At 53.1% G+C, this 21,874-nt stretch overlaps 1 protein-coding gene across 1 annotated transcript in view; it reads right to left on the reverse strand.

The window, feature by feature from the left end:
* LOC139240886 (kinesin heavy chain-like) overlaps window positions 1–17,586 on the reverse strand; it is an 89,532-nt gene extending 71,946 nt beyond the window's left edge. The window contains exons 1-9 of the mRNA XM_070869391.1: window positions 17,533–17,586; window positions 13,231–13,318; window positions 12,447–12,520; window positions 8,815–8,919; window positions 4,890–4,938; window positions 3,838–3,893; window positions 3,138–3,225; window positions 1,647–1,771; window positions 162–266 (exon numbers count right to left, since the gene is read on the reverse strand). Of these exons, the coding sequence (XP_070725492.1) occupies window positions 162–266; window positions 1,647–1,771; window positions 3,138–3,225; window positions 3,838–3,893; window positions 4,890–4,938; window positions 8,815–8,919; window positions 12,447–12,520; window positions 13,231–13,318; window positions 17,533–17,586 (744 nt within the window). The remainder of the gene's footprint in view (window positions 1–161; window positions 267–1,646; window positions 1,772–3,137; window positions 3,226–3,837; window positions 3,894–4,889; window positions 4,939–8,814; window positions 8,920–12,446; window positions 12,521–13,230; window positions 13,319–17,532) is intronic.
* Window positions 17,587–21,874: the final 4,288 nt, after the last annotated feature.

Consider the following 21,874-nt stretch of genomic DNA (forward strand, 5'->3'; position numbering starts at 1 on the left):
GCCGCGATCTCATGGAATGGCGGAGCAGGCTTGAGGGGCCCAAATGGCCGACTCTTGCTCCTGTAGTTCAGGGAACGGTTGAAGGAGAGGCTGATGCCCTTCACCCGCGAGCTCGCGCCGATTTCTTGTCCGTGTGGCCACCGGAGGTCCCGCGAACTCACCGTGCCCTCGGCCAGTGCAGAGATGACGTTCCCCAAGGCGGACAGAGATTTGTTGATGTTCTTGGCCTCATTCAGCACAGCTCCTTCGGCACCAGTTTTACTGACCTGTCAGAGAAGGAGAGCAGCGTTACCACGGCAACACCTCCCCCCAAAATCTCCTCCCCCCTCCTCACCGCCCAGAGGGACCAGGGGCCCGGGAGCGCCGTCACCTCCCAAACTGGTCGGGAAGTGGTGGGGGGAGGTGGGAGGAAGCAGGAGCAGTCCCATGGAAATGGGCCCTCCTCCACGTCGTAGTGAAGTAAAGAATAGGAGGAGGGGAGAGGAGGGAGGGAGATGGGAAGGAGGAGAGGTTGGGGGGGAGGGGGGTAAGGAGGAGAGGTGGGGGGGGAGGGGAAGAAGGAGAGGGAGGGAGGGAAGGAGAGGAGGGAGGGGGGAGGGAGGGAAGGAGAGGAGGGAGGGGGGAGGGGGGGAAGGAGAGGAGGGAGGGGGGAGGGGGGAAGGAGAGGAGGGGGGGGGGGAAGGAGAGGAGGGAGGGGGGAAGGAGAGGAGGGAGGGGGGGAAGGAGAGGAGGGAGGGGGGAAGGAGAGGAGGGAGGGGGGGAAGGAGAGGAGGGAGGGGGGGAAGGAGAGGAGGGAGGGGGGGAAGGAGAGGAGGGAGGGGGGAAGGAGAGGAGGGGAGGGAGGGGAAGGGGAGGAGGGGAGAAGGAGAGGAGGGAGGGGGGAAGGAGAGAGGGAGGAGGGGAAGGAGAGGAAGGAGGAGGGGAAGGAGAGGAGGGAGGAGGGGAAGGAGGGAGGGGGGAAGGAGAGAGAGAGGGGGGGAAGGAGAGGAGGGAGGAGGGGGAAGGAGAGGAGGGAGGGGGGAAGGAGAGGAGGGAGGGGGGAAGGAGAGGAGGGAGGGGGGGAAGGAGAGGAGGGAGGAGGGGGAAGGAGGGAGGGAGGAAGGGGAAGGAGAGGAGGGAGGGGGGGAAGGAGAGGAGGGAGAGGGGAAGGAGAGGAGGAGGGAGGGGGAAGGGAGGAGGGGAGGAAGGAAGAGGAGGGGAGGGGGGGGGGGGAGGAGAGGAGGGAGGGGTGGGGGAAGGGGAGGGGGGGGGGGGAGGAGAGGAGGGGGGAGGAGGGACTTGGGGGATGAGAAGGGTGATGGAGAGGGAGCAGAGAAAAGGTATCTCGAGTCCCATACCAACGTGGTTGACCTTCGACCCTCTAGAGTGGGACTGGCGAGTCCCTCACTTGCACCAAAAACCCGCTGGACTTGCACAGGATCAAAACCACCTTCTCTGCGACAACTATGGGGGACAAATGGCACATCCTACCGCCCCTGCAGGATGAATTTCACCCAAACAACACCTCGGTTTCACGGGTGAAGATTGGTTGCTGGGGAGGGGAGTTCTGCACCCTTCGGGAACACGGTGGGGAGGAGTTTGGAGGAGAAGGGGACAAGGGGAAACACGAAAGGGACACCCGCTCCCCGCCTCCCCCCACTCCGTACCTTCTCACTTCCCGCTAAATCCACCAGGTACAGCTTCCCACTCAACTTCTGCTCAGTCTCCACGTTCTCCTGCTTGATGTTGATCAGGAAGATGCTGTGACTGCGGGAGCTGTGCTCGTTCATGTCTGGACAGGGAGGAGGAACAGACAGAAGTTGGCAGAATGGTCACCCCCCCCCGCAGACTTGACTGTTGCAATTCCCTCCAACCTGCCTGGCCACCCCACCTCCATAAACCACACTTGGAGCACTGTGCACAGTTCTGGTCTCCATATACCTGGGTTAGACCACACTGGGAGCACCGTGCACAGTTCTGGTCTCCATATACCTGGGTTAGACCACACTGGGAGCACCGTGCACAGTTCTGGTCTCCATATACCTGGGTTAGACCACACTTGGAGCACCGTGCACAGTTCTGGTCTCCATATACCTGGGTTAGACTACACTGGGAGCACTGTGCACAGTTCTGGTCTCCATATACCTGGGTTAGACCACACTGGGAGCACCGTGCACAGTTCTGGTCTCCATATACCTGGGTTAGACCACACTGGGAGCACCGTGCACAGTTCTGGTCTCCATATACCTGGGTTAGACCACACTTGGAGCACCGTGCACAGTTCTGGTCTCCATATACCTGGGTTAGACTACACTGGGAGCACTGTGCACAGTTCTGGTCTCCATATACCTGGGTTAGACCACACTGGGAGCACCGTGCACAGTTCTGGTCTCCATATACCTGGGTTAGACCACACTGGGAGCACCGTGCACAGTTCTGGTCTCCATATACCTGGGTTAGACCACACTGGGAGCACCGTGCACAGTTCTGGTCTCCATATACCTGGGTTAGACCACACTTGGAGCACCGTGCACAGTTCTGGTCCCTATATTATAAAAAAGACAGAGAGATACTGGAGATAGTGCAAAAAAGATTTTGTGGAATGATACCAGAACTGAGAGGTTATAACGATCAGGAAAGGTTGAACAGACTAGGGCTCCTGTCTCTCGAAAAGCTGAGAGGGAGGGTGAGGGGCAGCGAGTTGTTGAAACAGGCTCTACTGTCCTGTCCTAGGAAGACGCCAGGGTTCATGCCCAGTTTGTGCAGTGTCAACCAATCCCAGCCTGGGGATGGGGGGGGGGGGGGTAGAGGCACTAGCGAACTCCTCGCCCCCAGAGGGAACAGGGCAGTGAAATTAATCTTGCCACGGTTTCCACCCCTGGCGAGTCTCCAGTGACCAACCACTTCACCCCCGCACCAAGAACTGGCAAACTTTTGCACGTTGGGCGAGAACGGGAATTGTACGCTGCCTCCACAGTCGAATATCCACAGCGACGGTCACTGTCCAGGAGCCAGGTACGGAAGGCGATCATGCGGGACAGTTATCACGGTCACAGGAGCCTGAATTACAGCAATGGGGCGGAATGGAGGACAGCGAAGGAAAAAATGAATTTAGGACCCGTCCCCTTCGCTGATTGGACGAGCATTTCCTCACGTACTTGTGACCGCAACATGGCGGTTGCATTTCCCCTCATCGATGACGTCCATCACCTCCTCCGGGCTGGACACAAAGCGTTCTGTACAGCCCTGGAACACAGCATTAAACAAGTGGTCAGATTTTCCAATTGGGATGTGAAGGCAAGGGGGCAAATGAAATCGTTCCCATCGATGGGCAGGTACAGCACGGGGTTAGATACAGAGTAAAGCTCCCTCTGCACTGTCCCATCAAACACTCCCAGGGCAGGCACAGGGGGTTAGATACAGAGTAAAGCTCCCTCTACACTGTCCCATCAAACACTCCCAGGGCAGGTACAGGGGGTTAGATACAGAGTAAAGCTCCCTCTACACTGTCCCATCAAACACTCCCAGGGCAGGCACAGGGGGTTAGATACAGAGTAAAGCTCCCTCTACACTGTCCCATCTAACACTCCCAGGGCAGGTACAGCACGGGGTTAGATACAGAGTAATGCTCCCTCTACACTGTCCCATCAAACACTCCCAGGGCAGGTACAGGGTGTTAGATACAGAGTAAAGCTCCCTCTACACTGTCCCATCAAACACTCCCAGGGCAGGTTATCTACAAACATTGACTAGAATCTCAAATCAGCACAGTGGAATTTCCCCAAGCTCACTGTCACACAAGTAACAGGCACCTTGTAACCAGGGATACCCCGAGATTCACCCCCAGTTCTTTCTTACCTTCACGAAAGGAACTCTGTTCTTGTCCTCATGAACGGAAAGGTTAGTCTTCGCCACTAGGAAAGAGAAAAATTCACGTTCAATTTGATCACGTGCGTGATAACAGTGATCGAGTATGCGAGTTTATGCACGAGAGAGAGAGAGGTTGTGTGAGGACGCGAAAATTTTCTGCGCTCTTTAAGGTGTGGGATGATAGAGTTAGTGGAGCTTTTCACTGACGGTCTCCAAGTGTCTCCATCTGTCTCCATCAAACCATCCCAGGTCAGGTTAGGTACAGAGGAAAGCTCCCTCTACATTATCATAGGCAATCCGTCGGAATCGAGGAAGACTTGCTTCCACTCTAAACACGAGTCCTGAGGTGGCTGAACAGTCCAATACAGGAACCACAGTCCCTGTCACAGGTGGGACAGATAGATGTTGAGGGAAGGGGAGGGTGGGACTGGTTTGCCGCACGCTCCTTCCGCTGCCTGCGCTTGGTTTCTGCACGCTCTCGGCGACGAGACTCGAGGTGCTCAGCGCCCTCCCGGATGCACTTCCTCCACTTAGGGCGGACTGGTCTTTGGGCCAGGGACTCCCAGGTGTCGGTGGGTTGTCGCACTTTATGGCCTACTCCTGCTCCTATTTCTTATGTTCTTGTAAGAAATTCCTCCTCATCCTGCTTGATAAGAGTAAATAAGGAGAAACTGTCTCGGAAGGGTCAGGTAACCAGAGGGACACAGATTGACGATAATCGGCGATGGAACCAGAGGGGGAGATGGGGAGAATGTGTTTACGCAGCCAGTTGTTGTGATCGGGAACGCGCTGCCTGAAAGGGCGGTGGGAGCAGATTCAATCGTGACTTTCAAACCGGGAATTGGGTAAATACTGGAAGGGGAAACATTCACAGGGCTGTGGGGGAAAGGGCAGGGGGGGGGGAGTGGGACTGATTGGGTCGCTCTGTCACAGAGCCGGCACAGCACGGGCAACGATGGGCCCAATGGGATCCTGCTGTGCTGTGGGATTCTACGATTCGATGCCAATCGTTTGGGCTGAGTTGTTCAGACAAGACGTACCATCCAGTAAGTCGCGAATCTTATCCATGTAGATTTCGAAGTAGGAGACCTAAGGGGGAACAAGGGAGGAGAAAAATGAGACAGAGGAGCCAGGACAAGAGAAAGGCAATACAGTTACAGCGAGTGTACCGCACAGACACAGGCCATTGGGCCCACCACTCTGTGCCGGGGTTAAACTCCTCACCAGCCCCCTCCCACCCCTCTCCATCTCACCCCATCACCATATCCTTCTATTCCTCTCTCCCCCATGTGGTTTATCCAGCCTCCCCTTAAACACATCGATACTATTCGCCTCAACCCCTCCCTGTGGCAGCGAGTCCCACATTCTCACCCCGCTCTGGGTAAAGAAGTTTCTCCTGGATTCCCCACTGGGTTTATTAGTGACTGTCTGATATTGATGGACCCGAGTTCTGGTCTCTTCCCCCCACCCGCCTCACAAGAGGAAGCATCATCGCTACGTCTACCCGATCGATATTCTTTCATAATTTTGCAGATCTCTATCAGGTCACCCCTCAGTCTTCTCCTCTCTAGAGAAAAGATCGCGGCCTGTCCTGATGAGAAGAATCTTTCTGTTCTTGTATCCTTCATGGTAAATCGTTGCTTGTGCCTTCTCTAGTGTCTCGAAACCTTTTTTATAATATGGACACCAGAATTGTGCACAGTGCTCCAAGTGTGGTCTAACCCAAGTATATGGAGACCAGAAGTGTGCACGGTGCTCCAAGTGTGGTCTAACCCAAGTATATGGAGACCAGAACTGTGCACGGTGCTCCAAGTGAGGTCTAACCTAGGTATATGGAGACCGGAACTGTGCACAGTGCTCCCAGTGTGGTCTAACCCAAGTATATGGAGACCAGAAGTGTGCACGGTGCTCCAAGTGAGGTCTAACCCAGGTATATGGAGACCAGAACTGGGCATGGTGCTCCAAGTGTGGTCTAACCCAGGTATATGGAGACCAGAACTGTGCACGGTGCTCCAAGTATGGTCTAACCCAGGTATATGGAGACCAGAACTGTGCACGGTGCTCCAAGTGTGGTCTAACCCAGGTATATGGAGACCAGAACTGTGTGCACGGTGCTCCAAGTGTGGTCTAACCCAGGTATATGGAGACCAGAACTGTGTGCACGGTGCTCCAAGTGTGGTCTAACCCAGGTATATGGAGACCAGAACTGTGTGCACGGTGCTCCAAGTGTGGTCTAACCCAGGTATATGGAGACCACAACTGTGTGCACGGTGCTCCAAGTGTGGTCTAACCCAGGTATATGGAGACCAGAACTGTGCACGGTGCTCCAAGTGTGGTCTAACCCAGGTATATGGAGACCAGAACTGTGCACGGTGCTCCAAGTGTGGTCTAACAAGTACTTGTGTACAAGTTTAACAAAACTTGCCTGCTCTTCAATTCTATGAGGTCAAGTCTCCTTTCCAGAGGAAAGATCCCCAGGGGTGGAAATTCAGGGTGTGTATAAGGCCCATTTCCACCGTTCAGCGATGGCCATGCAGCTAGTGGTCGCTATGTTGCAATACAATGGCCGGCCCGACCCAAATTCGGGTCAGGGATTTTTTTGGCCCACCCCAATTCCATCTCACTGCCACAAGCGCTTCATCAAAACGCACACTGCCGCTCGCCCTCATCTGCATAATGCTGCGCCCCAAATTTAGTGGTAAAAATCTTTCCCCCGCTGCCCAGTGTCGCCCAACAGCTTTCTCTGTTGTTGCAACTTTTCCTCAATGTGCGCTGCGCGGCCCGGCAGTGTGGCGGTCCTTCGAGGGGAGGGCCGACTGCCCAATCGGCCGGCAAAATAGTGCCCACGGGTTCGGTTGGGCTGCCAACAGGTAGCCTGGCACCCCCTTTTGGGTGCCAGGCTGCTGGCCCGGCTGAAACCCACCCTGGCAACCCAGTGACCCAAGATAGAAAATCTCCGATTCTCTCCCCTTTAACGGAGGGGAACACAAGAAACCGGAGCAGGAGTCGGCCATACGGCCCCTCGAGCCTGCTCCGCCATTCAATATCATGGCCGATCCGATCATGGACTCAGCTCCACTTCCCCGCCCGCTCCCCCCATAACCCTTCACTTCCTTATCGCTCAAGGATCTGTCTATCTCCACCGTAAATATATTCAATGTCCCAGCCTCCACAGCTCTCTGGGGCAGAGAATTCCACAGATTTACAACCCTCTGAGAGAAGGCATTTAAAGCTGAGATGAGGAGGAATTTCTTCTCTCAGAGGGTTGTAAATCTGTGGAATTCGCTGCCTCAGAGAGCTGTGGAGGCTGGAACATTGAATAAATTTAAGCCAGAGATAGACAGTTTCTTAACCGATAAGGGAATAAGGGGGCGGGCAGGGAAGTGGAGCTGAGTCCATGATCAGATCAGCCATGATCGTATTAAATGGCGGAGCAGGCTCGAGGGGCCGAATGGCCAACTCCTGCTCCTATTTCTTATGTTCTTCGAAGAAATTCCTCCTCATCTCAGTTTTAAATGGGCGGCCCCTTATTCTAAGACCATGCCCCCTAGTTCTAGTCTCCCCCATCAGTGGAAACATCCTCTCTGCATCCACCTTGTCGAGCCCCCTCATAATCTTATACGTTTCGATAAGATCACCTCTCATTCTTCTGAACTCCAATGAGTAGACGCCCAACCTGCTCAACCTTTCCTCATAAGACAACCCCCTCATCTCCGGAATCAACCGAGTGAACCTTCTCTGAACTCCCTCCAATGCAAGTATATCCTTCCTTAAATACGGAGACCAAACTATGCAGTACTCCAGGTGTGGCCTCACCAATACCCTGTATAACTGTAGCAGGACTTCCCTGCTTTTATACTCCATCCCCTTTGCAATAAAGGACAATTCGGAGAGAGTCCCAACTTCTGCCCGTCGACCTCACTTCCCGCCGCACCTCCGCTCCCACCATGGCCGAATTCCGGTCCGACGGCAAGAAAAACGACAAAGTCCCAAAAGTCGACGGAAAGGCTGTCCCAACGCTCCCGGCAGAAAAAACTTCAAGAGCAAGGTAGGTGTGTGCCAGCTCTGGTGGCCCTGAATTTTGGCACACCCGCCCCCAGTCTTTCCTGATGGTTATAAGTCTCTCTCAGTTATAGAAACATAGACAATAGGTGCAGGAGTCGGCCATTCGGCCCCTCGAGCCTGCACCACCATTCAATATGATCATGGCTGATCCTCTATCTCAACACCATATTCCCGCTGTCTCCCCATACCCCTTGATGCCTTTTGTGTCTAGAAATCTCTCTATCTCCCTCTTAAATATATTCAGTGACTTGGTCTCCACAGCCTTCTGTGGTAGAGAATTCCACAGGTTCACCACCCTCTGAGTGAAAACATTTCTCCTCATCTCGGTCCTAAATTTCCTCCCCCGTAACCTGAGACTGTGTGAGCCCTTGTTCTAGACTTCCCAGCCCCCGGGGAAACATCCTCCCCGCATCCAGTCTATCCAACCCTGTCAGAATTTTATACATTTCAATGAGATCCCCTCTCATTCTTCGAAACTCCAATGAATACAGGCCCCGTCGACCCAATTTCTCCTCATACGGCAGTCCTGCCCTTCCAGGAATCAGTCTGGTGAACCTTCGCTGCTCTCCCTCTATGGCAAGTATATCCTTCCTTAGGTAAGGAGACCAAAACTGTACACAATACTCCAGGTGTGGTCTCACCAGGGCCCTGTATAACTGCAGTAAGACATCCTTGCTCCTGTACTCAAACCCTCTTGCAATGAAGGCCAACATACCATTGGCCTTCCTAACTGCTTGCTGCACCTGCGTGTTTGCTTTCAATGACTGGTGTACAGGTCCCTCTGTACATCCAAACCATTGTATCGTGGTATCATTCATTGTATAATGTTGGGACTTCACCGCGTGGTCTCAATATTAACCGCACGGACGGGATCCTGCCCTTCTCTGGCCGAGTTCTTACCTTGATGTGGAACTCCAGGTTCTCATCCATTGAGTAAATGTGGTCGAAGATGTCATGTGTGATCCTTGGGATGATTCCCATCAAGTGGGAGTCGTGAAGCGTGCCCTGCAAGAAAAACACAATGTTGCATCAGACCGGATCGGATCCCATGCAGGAAGGCAAGTTATCATCATAAGCGGTCCCTCGAACGAGGATGACTTGCTTCCACACAAGTTCACAGATGTTTCAATGAAGGACCCGATGTTGCAGCCCTGAACTCCAATTGAGGGGGTGGAAGATGCCTGTGGGTGGGTTTTTTTTAAACGTGGGGTGACCGTTGCACACCAGCCACCACACGGGGCTTGACAGAGCGAGGCCTTGGTCCAGGGGCAAGGGTTAACCAGGACGACTGGAGACCAGCTCTGCTGCACGGACTCAGTGTGCACACATATCGCACAGTGTGGGCTGGTCCGTGCTGCCCCTGGGCCCTCGGCTCTTCTGGGCACCGAACCCTCACTCACCGCACCTCCGTACCAAAAAATGTAATGCACCTTCAAGTGAACAAGTGGTGACAATTTGGGACATCCTGTTCCCCCCTCGCCCCACCCCCTCCCCCCTTGTAGCCAGACCTGCAGAAAGAACGCATTTAACTTAAAGTAAGCCAAAAGTTAAACAGTTAACAGGCTGCACTGTGCAGACAGTTTCGTAAATTGACTAGTTGGACCCCAGCTGGGGTATTGTGTCCAATTCTGGGCCCCACACTGTAGGGAGGATGTGAAGGGCCTTGGAGAGGGTGCAGAGGGAGATTGACCAGGATGGTCCCAGGGGGATGAGGGACTTCAGTGACGTGGGGAGAGACTGGAGAAGCTGGGGTTGTTCTCCCTAGAGCAGAGAAGTTTGAGAGGGAGATTTGATCGGAGGTGTTCAAAATCACGGAGGGTCCCGACAGAGTAGAGCGAGAGGGACTGTTCCCATTAGGTCGAGAACCAGAGGACGCAGATTCAAGGTATTTAGCAAAAAGGCCAGAGGGGGAGATGAGCGGAGATGTTCTATGCAGTGAGTCGTTGTGATCTGGAATTCTCAGGGCTATGGGATAAGAGAGCCAGGGGGCGGGTGCGGGGAAGGGTAGGACTGATTGGATCGCTCGTTCAAAATGGCCTCCTTCTGCGCTGTATCATTCTCTGACCATATGGGCCCAGGAACCGCGGTCTCCCCAGGTCGGTACAAAGTTTGTACGGACCCGGGAAGGCATCGGAAAAGCCGGTTTTCAGCACGCAACGCACATGCGCTGAAAGCCAGCTTTTCTGATCTGTCAAGTTTCTGGTTTGGCATATCCTCCGCAGCTCGGGAGCGAGGGCAAGATTGGGGGGATTTACCCATCTCTTGCCCAGCAAATGTCCTGAAAACTCTTACGCCTGAAAAAAAGCAGGTGCACAGCCGACTTTTACAGGCATAAGAGTTGAAAAATATAATTAAATTAAATAAACACACATTTTTAAAAACCCTGCCCACTATGTTACATTTATTTTTAAGCAGAATTAAAACTTTTTTTTAAAAATCGGCAAACTTTTTTCTTAAAAAAACATTTCTCACAACTTTAATTTCTACAGTGTATGTATGTGAGGTGTCTTTGTTAATGTTTTGTGTAGTGTGTGTGTGTGTGTTTGGGATGTTTTTCCAATCACAGTAATAGAAGTTTGGCATTTACTACGAAACTCCTATTACTATGAATGAGAAAATATTTGACCGTGATTGGGTGTCCAGGCTCACGTGACTCCTGGGGACATCCTGACATGAACGTGCTCCGTTGCACAAGAAGAGGAGGCCTCGAGTCCGGTATCTCTGGCGGGCGTTCGACCAAAAGGTAAGTGCGCGCATCTTTTCTCTTATTTTTAGTCGAGCGCTCCGCAGGAAGAAGAAACAGGGATTTCTGGGCCATAAGGTTCCTGCGTCCTATCCAGTGACATACCCCCCCGACAATTGCAAAGGTGCAAATGTGATGCACAACTGGTGACACATCCCCTCTCACACAGTTGAATAGCCCTTCTGGCTGCACTCCCCCACCATGAAAGCTCACTTGGTGAGGGAGCAGACACAGGCCAGAGGTCATTGGACCGTTAAACTCCTCTCCCTGCCCCAGCTGTGGAGAAGACGCCTTCGGTGGGGGAAGGGGAGTGGGGTAAAACGTTTGGGAAAGTCTTGTTAACAAGTCCCTGTGCATGAAACACAGAAAGCTAGTATGCAGGTACCTTCGGGCAGGGCCACATTGTCCGCATGTCCCCCAGACACGAGACTCCCAAAGCAAGCGCGCTACTCGGAACTCCTTCACGGGCAAACGAGCCAAAGGTGGGCAGAGGAAACGTTACAAGGGACCACCCTCAAAGCCCTCCCTGATAAAGTGCAACATCCCCACCGACACCTGGGAGTCCCTGGCCCAAAGACCAGTCCGCCCTAAGTGGAGGAAGTGCATCCGGGAGGGCGCTGAGTGCCTCGAGTCTCGTCGCCGAGAGCGTGCAGAAACCAAGCGCAGGCAGCGGAAGGAGCGTGCGGCAAACCAGTCCCACCCTCCCCTTCCCTCAACGTCTGTCTGTCCCACCTGTGACAGGGACTGTGGTTCCCGTATTGGACTGTTCAGCCACCTAAGAACTCACTTTTAGAGTGGAAGCAAGTCTTCCTCTTTTGAGGGACTGCCTGTGATGATAGTAAGTGATCAGGAAGGCAAATGGCATGTTGGCCTTTATTGCCAGGGGGTTGGAGTATAAGAGTAAGGAAGGCTTGCTGCAATTGTACAAGGCCTTGGTGAGACCACACCTGGAGTACTGCGCACAGTTCTGGTCTCATTATCTAAGGAAGGATATACTTGCCTTGGAGACTGTCATGTATTCAACTGTCATTGTATCCCATGTATAAACTGACCTAAGTTGTACACCGTGAGAACACTGACCACTAGGTGATGAACTTGTGGGCGACACTCCTAAACTGGACTTTCAGGTATAAAAGGGGAAGCTCCACCCACCTTCATCACTTCAATGCTGGCTAATAAAGGTTACTGGTCACAGAGTGACCTTCTCTCTCGTATGGGCCTCGTGTGCATTTGTACTGTATAGTAAGGACATATTAGAGGTGGTACAACAGAGGTTCACGAGATTGATTCCTGGGATGAGGGGACTTGCTTATGATGAGAGATTGTGTAGAATGGGCCGATATTCTCTGGAGTTTAGATGAATGAGAGGTGATCTCACTGAAACATACCAGATTCTGAAGGGGATTGACAGGGTAAATGCAGGGAGGGTGTTTCCCCCCGGGCTGGGGAGTCTAGAACCAGGGGTCACACAGTCTCAGGATAAGGGGTCGGCCATTTAGGACTGAGATGAGGAGGAATTTCTTCACTCAGAGGGGGGTGAATCTTTGGAATTCTCTGCCCCAGAGGGCTGTGGAGGCTCAGTCCTTGAGTATATTCAAGGCTGGGATCTATAGATTTTGGCAGTCTGGGGGAATCGAGGGATCGGGCGGCAAAGTGGAGTTGAGGTCGGAGGTCAGCCACGATCTCACTGAATGGCGGAGCAGGCTCGAGGGGCCGAATGGCCGACTCCTGCTCCTAATTCTTATGTTCTTCAGACCAAATTCCCCACCCCCAAAAGTACAGCCCTTACCTCCATCGTGTGGGTCTTTCCGGACGAGGTCTGTCCGTAGGCGAATATCGTCCCGTTATAGCCGCCCAACACATCTGCGGAAACAAGCCAAAGGGGTTGACGGAGCACCCCATCATATCGTGAATGCGAGTTGCGCTGTGCAAACCTGGGAGCTCCGGCTTTGGAAGGGGGTGACCGAGAAGTGTCAACCGTGGATCGGTGGGTCGCACACTCTCTCGCTCGCCACCGAGGGGGCGGTGCCGAGGGAGCGCCGCGCTGTCGGAGGGGCCGTCTTTCGGATGAGACGTTAAACCGAGGCCCTGTCTGCCCTCTTCGACGGATGTAAAAGATCCCACAGCCGCTATTTGGAAGAATTGCAGGGGGAGTTATCCGCGGTGTCCTGGGGCGAATATTCATCCCTCAACCAACATCACTCAGAAAAAACAGATCTCCCTCTCGCTGTCCCTCCCCTCTCTTCCTCTGTCCCTCCCCCCTCTGTCTCCACACCTTCCCCCCCCCCCGCACTCTCTCTCGCTCTTTCACTCTCTCTCCCCCTCTGTCCCTCCCCCCCATGTTTGCCTGTATGTGTCACTCTCTGCCTGTGTGTATGTGTGTCTGTCTCTCTCTGTGAATTTCTCTGTCTGTCTGCCTGTCTCTGTCTGTGTGTGTGTGTGTGTCTCGATATCTGTGTATGTGAGTCCCTCTCTCTCTCTCTCTCTGCCCATCAGTGACCATCAGCCCCTCTCCCCCTTCAGCCAAAGCGACTGTAGGCCAGTGGCCCGCTCCGAGAAGGGATCCTTCTTACCTCGAACAATCTGCTTGGCGCAGGCATTGTAGACCTGATCCTGGGTGGTGTTGGTCGGGAACACTCGATCAAAAACGTAGGACTTCCCCTGTGGCACAACAGAGAGAGGAGAGGGGTGGGGGACAGAGAAACAGGGTAAAAGTCACATCGCAAACAAACACAACAGAACACAGGGATCGCACGACAAAAACAGACCCATACCCAGGGTCATCGAGTTCACCTTCATTGAACACAGCAGGGTCAGCTGTGGCACAGTGGGCAGCGCTCTGTCCTCTGAGTCGGAAGGTTGTGGGTTCAAGTCCCAGCCCAGGGACTGGAGCACAAAATATCTAAGCTGACACTCCCAGTGCAGTGCTGAGTGAGCCCCGCACTGTCGGAGGGGCAGTACTGAGGGAGCGCCGCACTGTCGGAGGGGCAGTACTGAGGGAGCACCGCACTGTCGGAGTTGCCGTCTTTCGGATGAAACATTAAACAGAGGCCCCGTCTGCCCCCTCAGGTGGACGTAAAAGATCCCGGGGCCACTATTTGGAAGAAGAGCAGGGGGAGTTCTCCCCGGTGTCCTGGGGCCAATATTTATCCCTCGGCCAACATCACTAAAACAGATGATCTGGGTCATTATCACATTGCTATGTGTGGGAGCTTGCCGTGCGCTAATTTCCCACATTACAACAGCGACTACACTCCAAAAGTACTTCATTGGCTGGAAGGCACTTTGAGACGTCTGGTGGTCGTGAAAGGCGCTATATAAATGTAAGTCTTTCTTTCTTTCATTCAACCATTCTGGACAGTTAAGGGTTAATAGTTGAACGTACTTGTACCTTGGGAGCGCTGGAGTAAGGCACTTTGGCTGGGGGAGGCATGTACTTGGACTGGGGTAAGGCACTGTCCTCTGTCGCTTCAGGAAGTCAAAGTTGAATCGAGTTACAATTTGCAAAGTCAGTGAGACCTTGGGATGGGTGGTTCCAGTGACACATTCCTGTGAAACTTCAGGGTGTGGCTCATGCTCCAAGGGGACCAATCAGAAACAAAGGGTGGAGCATGACGCCCATTTTGGCAGTACAAATAAACGCGTCCTTCCGAGATACACAGGATGGCTTTTGACGTGTCACGAGAGGAAAGCCTGCATTATCTTCTGCTATTAGTGTTAATGTACGAGAAACACTTGTGCAAGGGATTAAGTGGCAGTAAATGACGTCAGCCATGAACAATAAAGGTGCAACTGCAGGGACCTGGGTAATAAATGTAGGTAGAGCGATCCACTAACTACAGGATAGAACGATCACAGTTAATGAAAGCATATTCTTCAAAGGATTCAGCAGCAGACTGATTTATGAGAATGGTCCCAGGGGGATGTGGGACTTCAGTGACGTGGGGAGACTGGAGAAGCTGGGGTTGTTCTCCGTGGAGCAGAGAAGGTTGAGAGGGAGATTTGATCGAGATGTTCAAAATCAGGAGGGGGTCTGGAGAGAGTTGATCGAGATTGGCGGAAGGGCAAAAACCAGAGGGGACACAGATTTAAGGTGAGAACTTAATAGGAGCAGGAGTCGGCCATTCGGCCCCTCGAGCCTGCCCCACCATTCAATGAGATCGCGGCTGATCTTCGACCTCAACTCCACTTTCCCGCCCGATCCCCATATCCCTTGAATCCCTGAGTGACCAACAATCTATTGATCTCCGCCTTGAATATACTCAACGACTGAGCCTCCACAGCCCTCTGGGGCAGAGAATTCCAGAGATTCACCCCCCTCTGAGTGAAGAAATTCCTCCTCATCTCAGTCCTAAATGGCCGACCCCTTATCCTGAGACTGTGTAAACTTCACCTCCTCCATAACCAGAGGGTGGAAGATGGGAGGCCGGCCGGGAGTGCGTTGGAACAGTCGCGTCCAGGAGGTAACAAAGGCACGGATGAGGGTTTCAGCAGCGGATAGACTGAGGCAGGGGGCGGAGACGGGCGATGTCAGATGGACTGTTAGAGTGCAGGGCCAGACAGGTTTGTCTCTGCAGTTGGCAGTCTGTGTCCCGCACCTGTGCCCATCCCGCTCGCCCGCCCACCCACCACTTGGGCACAAGGGGGCCTGATTTTCGACTCGTCTCCATTCAATTTTTCACCCCGGAGCGGCGGCAATGGGGGCGGTGAGGTGTGTTGGTTGGGCAGTCAGCCTCCAGCGCCCCGCGGTCTGGTTTTCCCGGAGGAACTACGCCCGGTGTGCAACGCCCCTGGCTCAAAGAGCAAGTTATTATTTAAACGGAGAAAGATTGCAAAGTGCCGCAGTACAGCGGGACCTGGGGGTACTTGTGCATGAAACACAAAAGGTTAGTATGCAGGTACAGCAAGTGATCAGGAAGGCCAATGGTATCTTGGCCTTTATTGCAAAGGGGATGGAGTATAAAAGCAGGGAAGTCTTGCTACAGTTATACAGGGTATTGGTGAGGCCACACCTGGAGTACTGCGTGCAGTTTTGGCTTCCATATTTACGAAAGGATATACTTGCTTTGGAGGCAGTTCAGAGAAGGTTCACTCGGTTGATTCCGGGGATGAGGGGGTTGACTTATGAGGAAAGATTGAGTAGGTTGGGCCTCTACTCATTGGAATTCAGAAGAATGAGAGGTGATTTTATCGAAATGTATCAGATTATGAGGGGGCTTGACAAGGTGGATGCAGAGAGGATGTTTCCACTGATGGGGGAGACTAGAACTAGGGGGCATGGTCTTAGAATAAGGGGCCGCCCATTTAAAACTGAGATGAGGAGGAATTTCTTCTCTGAGGGCTGTAAATCTGTGGAATTCGCTGCCTCAGAGAGCAGTGGAGGCTGGGACATTGAATAAATTTAAGGCGGAGATAGACAGTATTGTGTTCCTAACACAGATGAGGCTGCACACACGGGGAGGTTAAAGTAACAGTGACCTCAGTCTTTATTAAGACACTCCAGAGTGAGGGACAGGCCTTAGGGACCGGCTTATATACAGTGCCCCCAAGGGATGCTGGGATCCCTTGGGACTTAAGGTGATGCACTCCCTGGTGGCGGAACATGGGCGTGCATGCTTTACAGATACACAACTTCACTCCCCCCTCAAAGTCAAAGTGAAAACTATTTACAAAGTGAGGCAGTCGGGAGCCTTTCTTTCCCTGGTGGACCGCCTCGGTACAAATGTCTGTTCTGGTGTGTTGGCTGTGCCCTCGCTGGGCTGGCTGGCGTGTTGTTGGTCCTGCAGGGCTGCTGGGTGAGCCTGGCCTTGCTGGGCTGTTGGGTGTGATGGGTTCAATTTCCTGGTCCGGGGTGGTGTTGTTGATCCTTTGGGTGTGTGTTGTGGGCTCGAAAAAGGTGGTGTCTGCTGTGGGTTGTTCAGGGCAGTCTGTGAACCGCAGCCTTGTTTGGTCCAGGTGCTTTCTGCAAATGTGTCCATTGTCTAGTTTGACTACAAACACCCTACTCCCTTCTTGAGCTATCACCATGCCCGTGATCCACTTGGGACCATGTCCATGGTTTAGCACATACACAGGGTCATTCAGATCAATTTCCCGTGACACAGTGGCGCGACCATCGTTTATATTTTGTTGCTGCCGCCTGCTCTTTACCTGATCATGCAGGTTGGGGTGAACCAGCGAGAGTCTGGTTTTAAGTGTCCTTTTCATGAGTAGCTCAGCCGGGGGCACCCCTGTGAGCAATTGGGGTCTCGTGTGTTAGCTGAGCAGTACTCGGGACAGGCGGGTTTGGAGTGAGCCTTTTGTGACTCGTTTAAGGCTCTGTTTGATTGTTTGTACTGCCCGTTCTGCCTGCCCATTGGAGGCTGGTTTAAACGGGGCCGAGTTGAGATGTTTGATCCCATTGCGAGTCATGAATTCTTTAATTCACTGGTGAAACATGGCCCGTTGTCACTGACCAGTATGTCAGGCAGGCCGTGGGTGGCAAACATGGCCCTCAGGCTTTCAATGGTGGCGGTGGCGGTGCTTCCCAACATTATTTCACATTCAATCCATTTTGAAAAAGCATCCACCACCACCAGGAACATTTTACCGAGAAACAGGCCCGCATAGTCGACATGGATCCTCGACCATGGTCTGGAGGGCCAGGACCACAAACTTAGTGCTGCCTCTCTGGGCGCGTTGCTCAACTGAGCACATACACTGCATTGCTGTACACAGAACTCTAAGTCAGAGTCGATACCGGGCCACCACACGTGGGATCTGGCTATCGCTTTCATCATTACTATACCCGGGTGTGTGCTGTGGAGATCCGAGATGAACGTCTCCCTGCCCTTTTTGGGTAGCACTACGCGGTTATCCTACAACAGTCAGTTTGCCTGAATGGACAGCTTGTCCTTTTGCCGCTGGAACGGCTTGATTAGCTCTTGCATTTCAACGGGGATGCTGGCCCAGCTCCCATGCAGTACACAGTTTTTTTTACTAGGGACTGCAGAGGATCTTGGCTGGTCCAAGTCCTAATCTGGCGGGCCGTGACAGGTGATTTATCATTTTCAAACGCTTCCATGACCATCAACAAGTCTGCGGGCTGTGCCACCATCAACAAGTTTGCAGGCTGCACCATTTCCACCCCCGTGGTGGGCAATGGTAGCCAACTGAGAGCATCCGCACAGTTCTCGGTGCCTGGCCTGTGGCGGATGGTATAGTTAAATGCTTATAGCGCGAGTGCCCACCTTTGTATGTGGGCTGAGGTATTACTATTTATCCCCTTATTTTCAGCGAACAGGGATATAAGGGGCTTGTGATCGGTTTCCAGCTCAAATTTGAGGCCAAACAGATACTGATGCATTTTCTTTACCCCGAACACACACGCTAATGCCTCTTCCTCAATCATGCTGTAGGCCCTCTCGGCCTTAGACAAGCTCCTGGAAGCATAGGCGACAGGTTTCAACTTCCCCGCAACGTTAGCTTGTTGTAATACACACCCGACTCCATACGACGATGCATCACATGCTAGCACAAGTCTTTTACACGGGTTATACAATACAAGCAGCTTTTGGAGCATAAAATGTTTCTGGCTATCTCAAAAGCAATTACTTGGTTTTTTCCCCATACCCAGTTCTCACCTTTACGCAATAACACATGTAGGGGCTCTAAGAGGGTGCTTAACCCCGGTAGGAAGTTACCAAAATAATTGAGGAGTCCCAGGAACGACCGCAGCTCCGTGACGTTCTGTGGCCTGGGCGTGTTCCTGATAGCCTCTGTCTTGGCGTCTGTGGGCCGAATGCCATCTGCCGCGATCTTTCTCCCCAAAAACTCCACTTCTGTTGCCATGAAGACGCATTTCGACCTCTTCAGCCGCAGCCCTACGCGATCCAGTCGCTGGAGGACTTCCTCCAGGTTTTGTAAGTGCTCGGCAGTGTCCCGACCCGTGACCAATATGTCGTCCTGAAAGACCACCGTGCGTGGTACCGACTTGAGTAGGCACTCCATGTTTCTCTGGAAGATCGCTGCAGCCGACCGAATTCCAAACGGGCATCTGTTGTAGATGAACAGTCCCTTGTGCGTGTTGATGCAGGTGAGGCCCTTCGAAGACTCCTCCAGCTCCTGCGTCATGTAGGCTGAAGTCAGGTCGAGCTTGGTGAATGTCTTGCCTCCTGCCTGCGTGGCAAATAGGTCGTCTGCCTTAGGTAGCGGGTATTGGTCCTATAGCGAGAAACGATTAATAGTTACTTTATAATCGCTGCAAATCCTGACTGTGCCATCACTTTTGAGTACTGGAACAATCGGGCTGGCCCACTCGCTGAATTCCACTGGGGAGATGATGCCCTCGCGTTGCAGCCTGTCCAGCTCGATTTCCACTCTCTCCCTCATCATGTGAGGTACCGCTCGCACCTTGTGGTGAATGGGTCGTGCCTCTGGGACCAAGTGGGTCCGCACCTTCGCCCCGGAAAAGTTTCCAATGCCTGGCTCAACAAGGGAAGGAAATTTGTTAAGAACCTGGGTACATGAGGCCTCATCGACATGTGATAGCGCTCGGATGTCATCCCAGTTCCAGCAGATTTTACCTAGCCAGCTCCTTCCAAGCAGTGTGGGGCCATCGCCCGGGACAATCCAGAGTGGCAGTTCGTGCACTGTGCCCTCGTAGGTGACCTTGACCATGGCGCTGCCCAGGACAGTGATAAGCTCTTTGGTGTACGTTCTCAGTTTCATGTGGATGGAGCTCAGGGCTGGTCTGAATGCCTTGTTGCACCAGTCTCTCAAACATCTTTTTACTCAGGATGGATTGGCTAGCGCCAGTGTCCAGTTCCATGGCTACGTGTAAGCCATTCAATTTTATGTTTAGCATTATAGGTGGACATTTCGTCAAAAAATGTGTGCACCCAGTGTACTTCAGCATCTGCGTCCTCTCTCTAAGGCTCAAAATTGCTTTGATCCACCATGGACCGATCTTCCTCTGCCACGTGGTGGTTAGCAGGTTTTGCAGAGCTTGCAGCTTGTCTGCAAGCTCGTTGGAGGTGCCCCATTGTTCCACAGCTCTTGCAAACATACCCTTTGAAGCGGCATGAATAGGCTGAATGGAAGCCTCCACAACGCCCACAAGGTGTGAACTGTCTTGCATTCATCCTTTGTTGGGGACTGAGTCATCTGGGCCACCTGAGGCCTGCTGGCAGTTGCAGACTCGTGGGTTCTGCCCTGTACATTTCTACTCGCAAACACTGTTCCAGTTAATTTATGAACATTGCTAGCACTTGTGTGCTGAGAGATTTGTTTGTTGTTATCACTAGTGGACATAAACGACTGTGCTATCGCAATGGCCTTACTGAGGGTCGGTGTCTCTACAGTCAAACGTTTTCGTAGGATGATCTCGTGGCCAATGCCCAGTACAAAAAATTCTGAGCATTTGCTCCAGGTAGCCATCAAACTCACATTGTCCTGCAGGTCGCCTTAGCTCAGTGATGTAGCTCGCCACTTCCTGACCTTCAGATCACTGGCACGTGTAGAACCGATACCTCGCCATCAGTACGCTCTCCCTCGGGTTAAGATGCTCCCGAACCAGTGTACACAGCTCCTCAGACGACTTATCTGTGGGTTTCACCGGAGCCAGAAGATTCTTCATGAGGCTGTAGGTCGGTGCCCCGCAGACCGTGAGGAGGACCGCTCTCCGTTTTGCAGCGCTTCCTTCTCCGTCCAGCTCGTTGGCTACAAAGTACTGGTCTAGCCAATCGACATAGGCTTCCCAGTCCTCATCCTCCGAGAACTTCTCCAGGATGCCCGCAGTTTCCTGCATCTTTGGATTCGTATTCTCGTCGCCAATTGTTGTGTTCCAAACACAGATGAGACTGCACACAGGGAGGTTAAAGTAACAGTGACCTCAGTCTTTATTAAGGCACTCCAGAGTGAGGAACAGGCCTTAGGGGCCGGCTTATATACAGTGCTCCCAAGGGATGCTGGGATCCCTTGGGACTTCAGGGGATGCACTCCCTGGTGGCGGAACATGGGAGTGCATGCTTTACAGATACACAATAGACAGTTTCTTAACTGATAAGGGAGTGAAGGGTTATGGGGAGCGGGCGGGGAAGTGGAGCTGAGTCCATGATTAGATCAGCCATGATCGTATTGAATGGCGGAGCAGGCTCGAGGGGCCGTATGGCCGACTCCTGCTCCTATTTCTTGTGTTCGTATGGTTGCGACACCGGCGCGAGTTTGGACCATTGCCCGACCCGTCCGCCCCACAGCACGCCTGTGTCTGACCACCTGGGAAATCAGGGCGGTCCAACCATCGGGACAGCGGAGAGTAATGGAATCCGAAAGTAAGTGTGATTGTTTCTTAATGTTTTTTGGGATTTGTGTTGTGGTGGCTTGGGCAAGGTTTTGGGAATGTTTTTGTGGTATCTTTTTGAGGTTTCTCCCCCATAACACCCATCTCGGAGCACTCCCAGCTCTTCAGCTGAGGAGACCTGCGCGAGAACACCAGCGGCAGGTCGGGGCCATAAAAGGAGCAATGGGCGGCCTGGAAGCAGTGTGGAGGTGTGCCACTGCAAGGTACAGTGCGAGCTGGTGTAGGAAGAGGGGACGTCCTCAAGGTCCCGGTCGGTGATTGGAGCGTGGGCAGGTACAGCAGGAGCGGCGAGAGATTGTAGAGGGACGTGATCGGGGCCCAGGAGAGGCGCAAGTTTGGGCCCAGGGTCAGCACGGACCAGCCCACACTGTGCGATATGTGTGCGCACTGGGTCCGTGCAGCAGAGCTGGTCTCCAGTCGTCCTGGTTAACCCTTGCCCCTGGACCGAGACCTCGCTCTGTCAAGCCCCGTGTGGTGGCTGGTGTGCAACGGTCACCCCACGTTAAAACAATCCACCCACAGGCATCTTCCAGCCCTTCAGGATGTAGTTCGGGATCTGGAATATTCGGTCCTTCATTGAAACACCTGGGAACTCATCCCTTTTTGGCGTGGAAGCAAGTCATCCTCGCTTCGCGGGACTGCCTAGATATGATATGCTGATTAGCCTGGGAGTTTCCCATCCTAACGCCCGAACAGAGGTGGACAACGCCTCCCTTAGCACTGCGTCCCCCGACTTGGGGCCCAGCTGCCCCAAACTTACCGACAGAGGCAAACTGCTCCCGGGCGCTAACTTTCCCGCCCCACCGCCGTTATCGCCCCAAAAACAACAAAGTCGAAAATCCATCAAGAATCCTCCACCATCAGAATCCACCGTGAGT

This window comes from Pristiophorus japonicus, chromosome X (genome assembly GCF_044704955.1).
Source record: "Pristiophorus japonicus isolate sPriJap1 chromosome X, sPriJap1.hap1, whole genome shotgun sequence".
Classification (NCBI taxonomy): Eukaryota; Metazoa; Chordata; class Chondrichthyes; family Pristiophoridae; genus Pristiophorus; species Pristiophorus japonicus.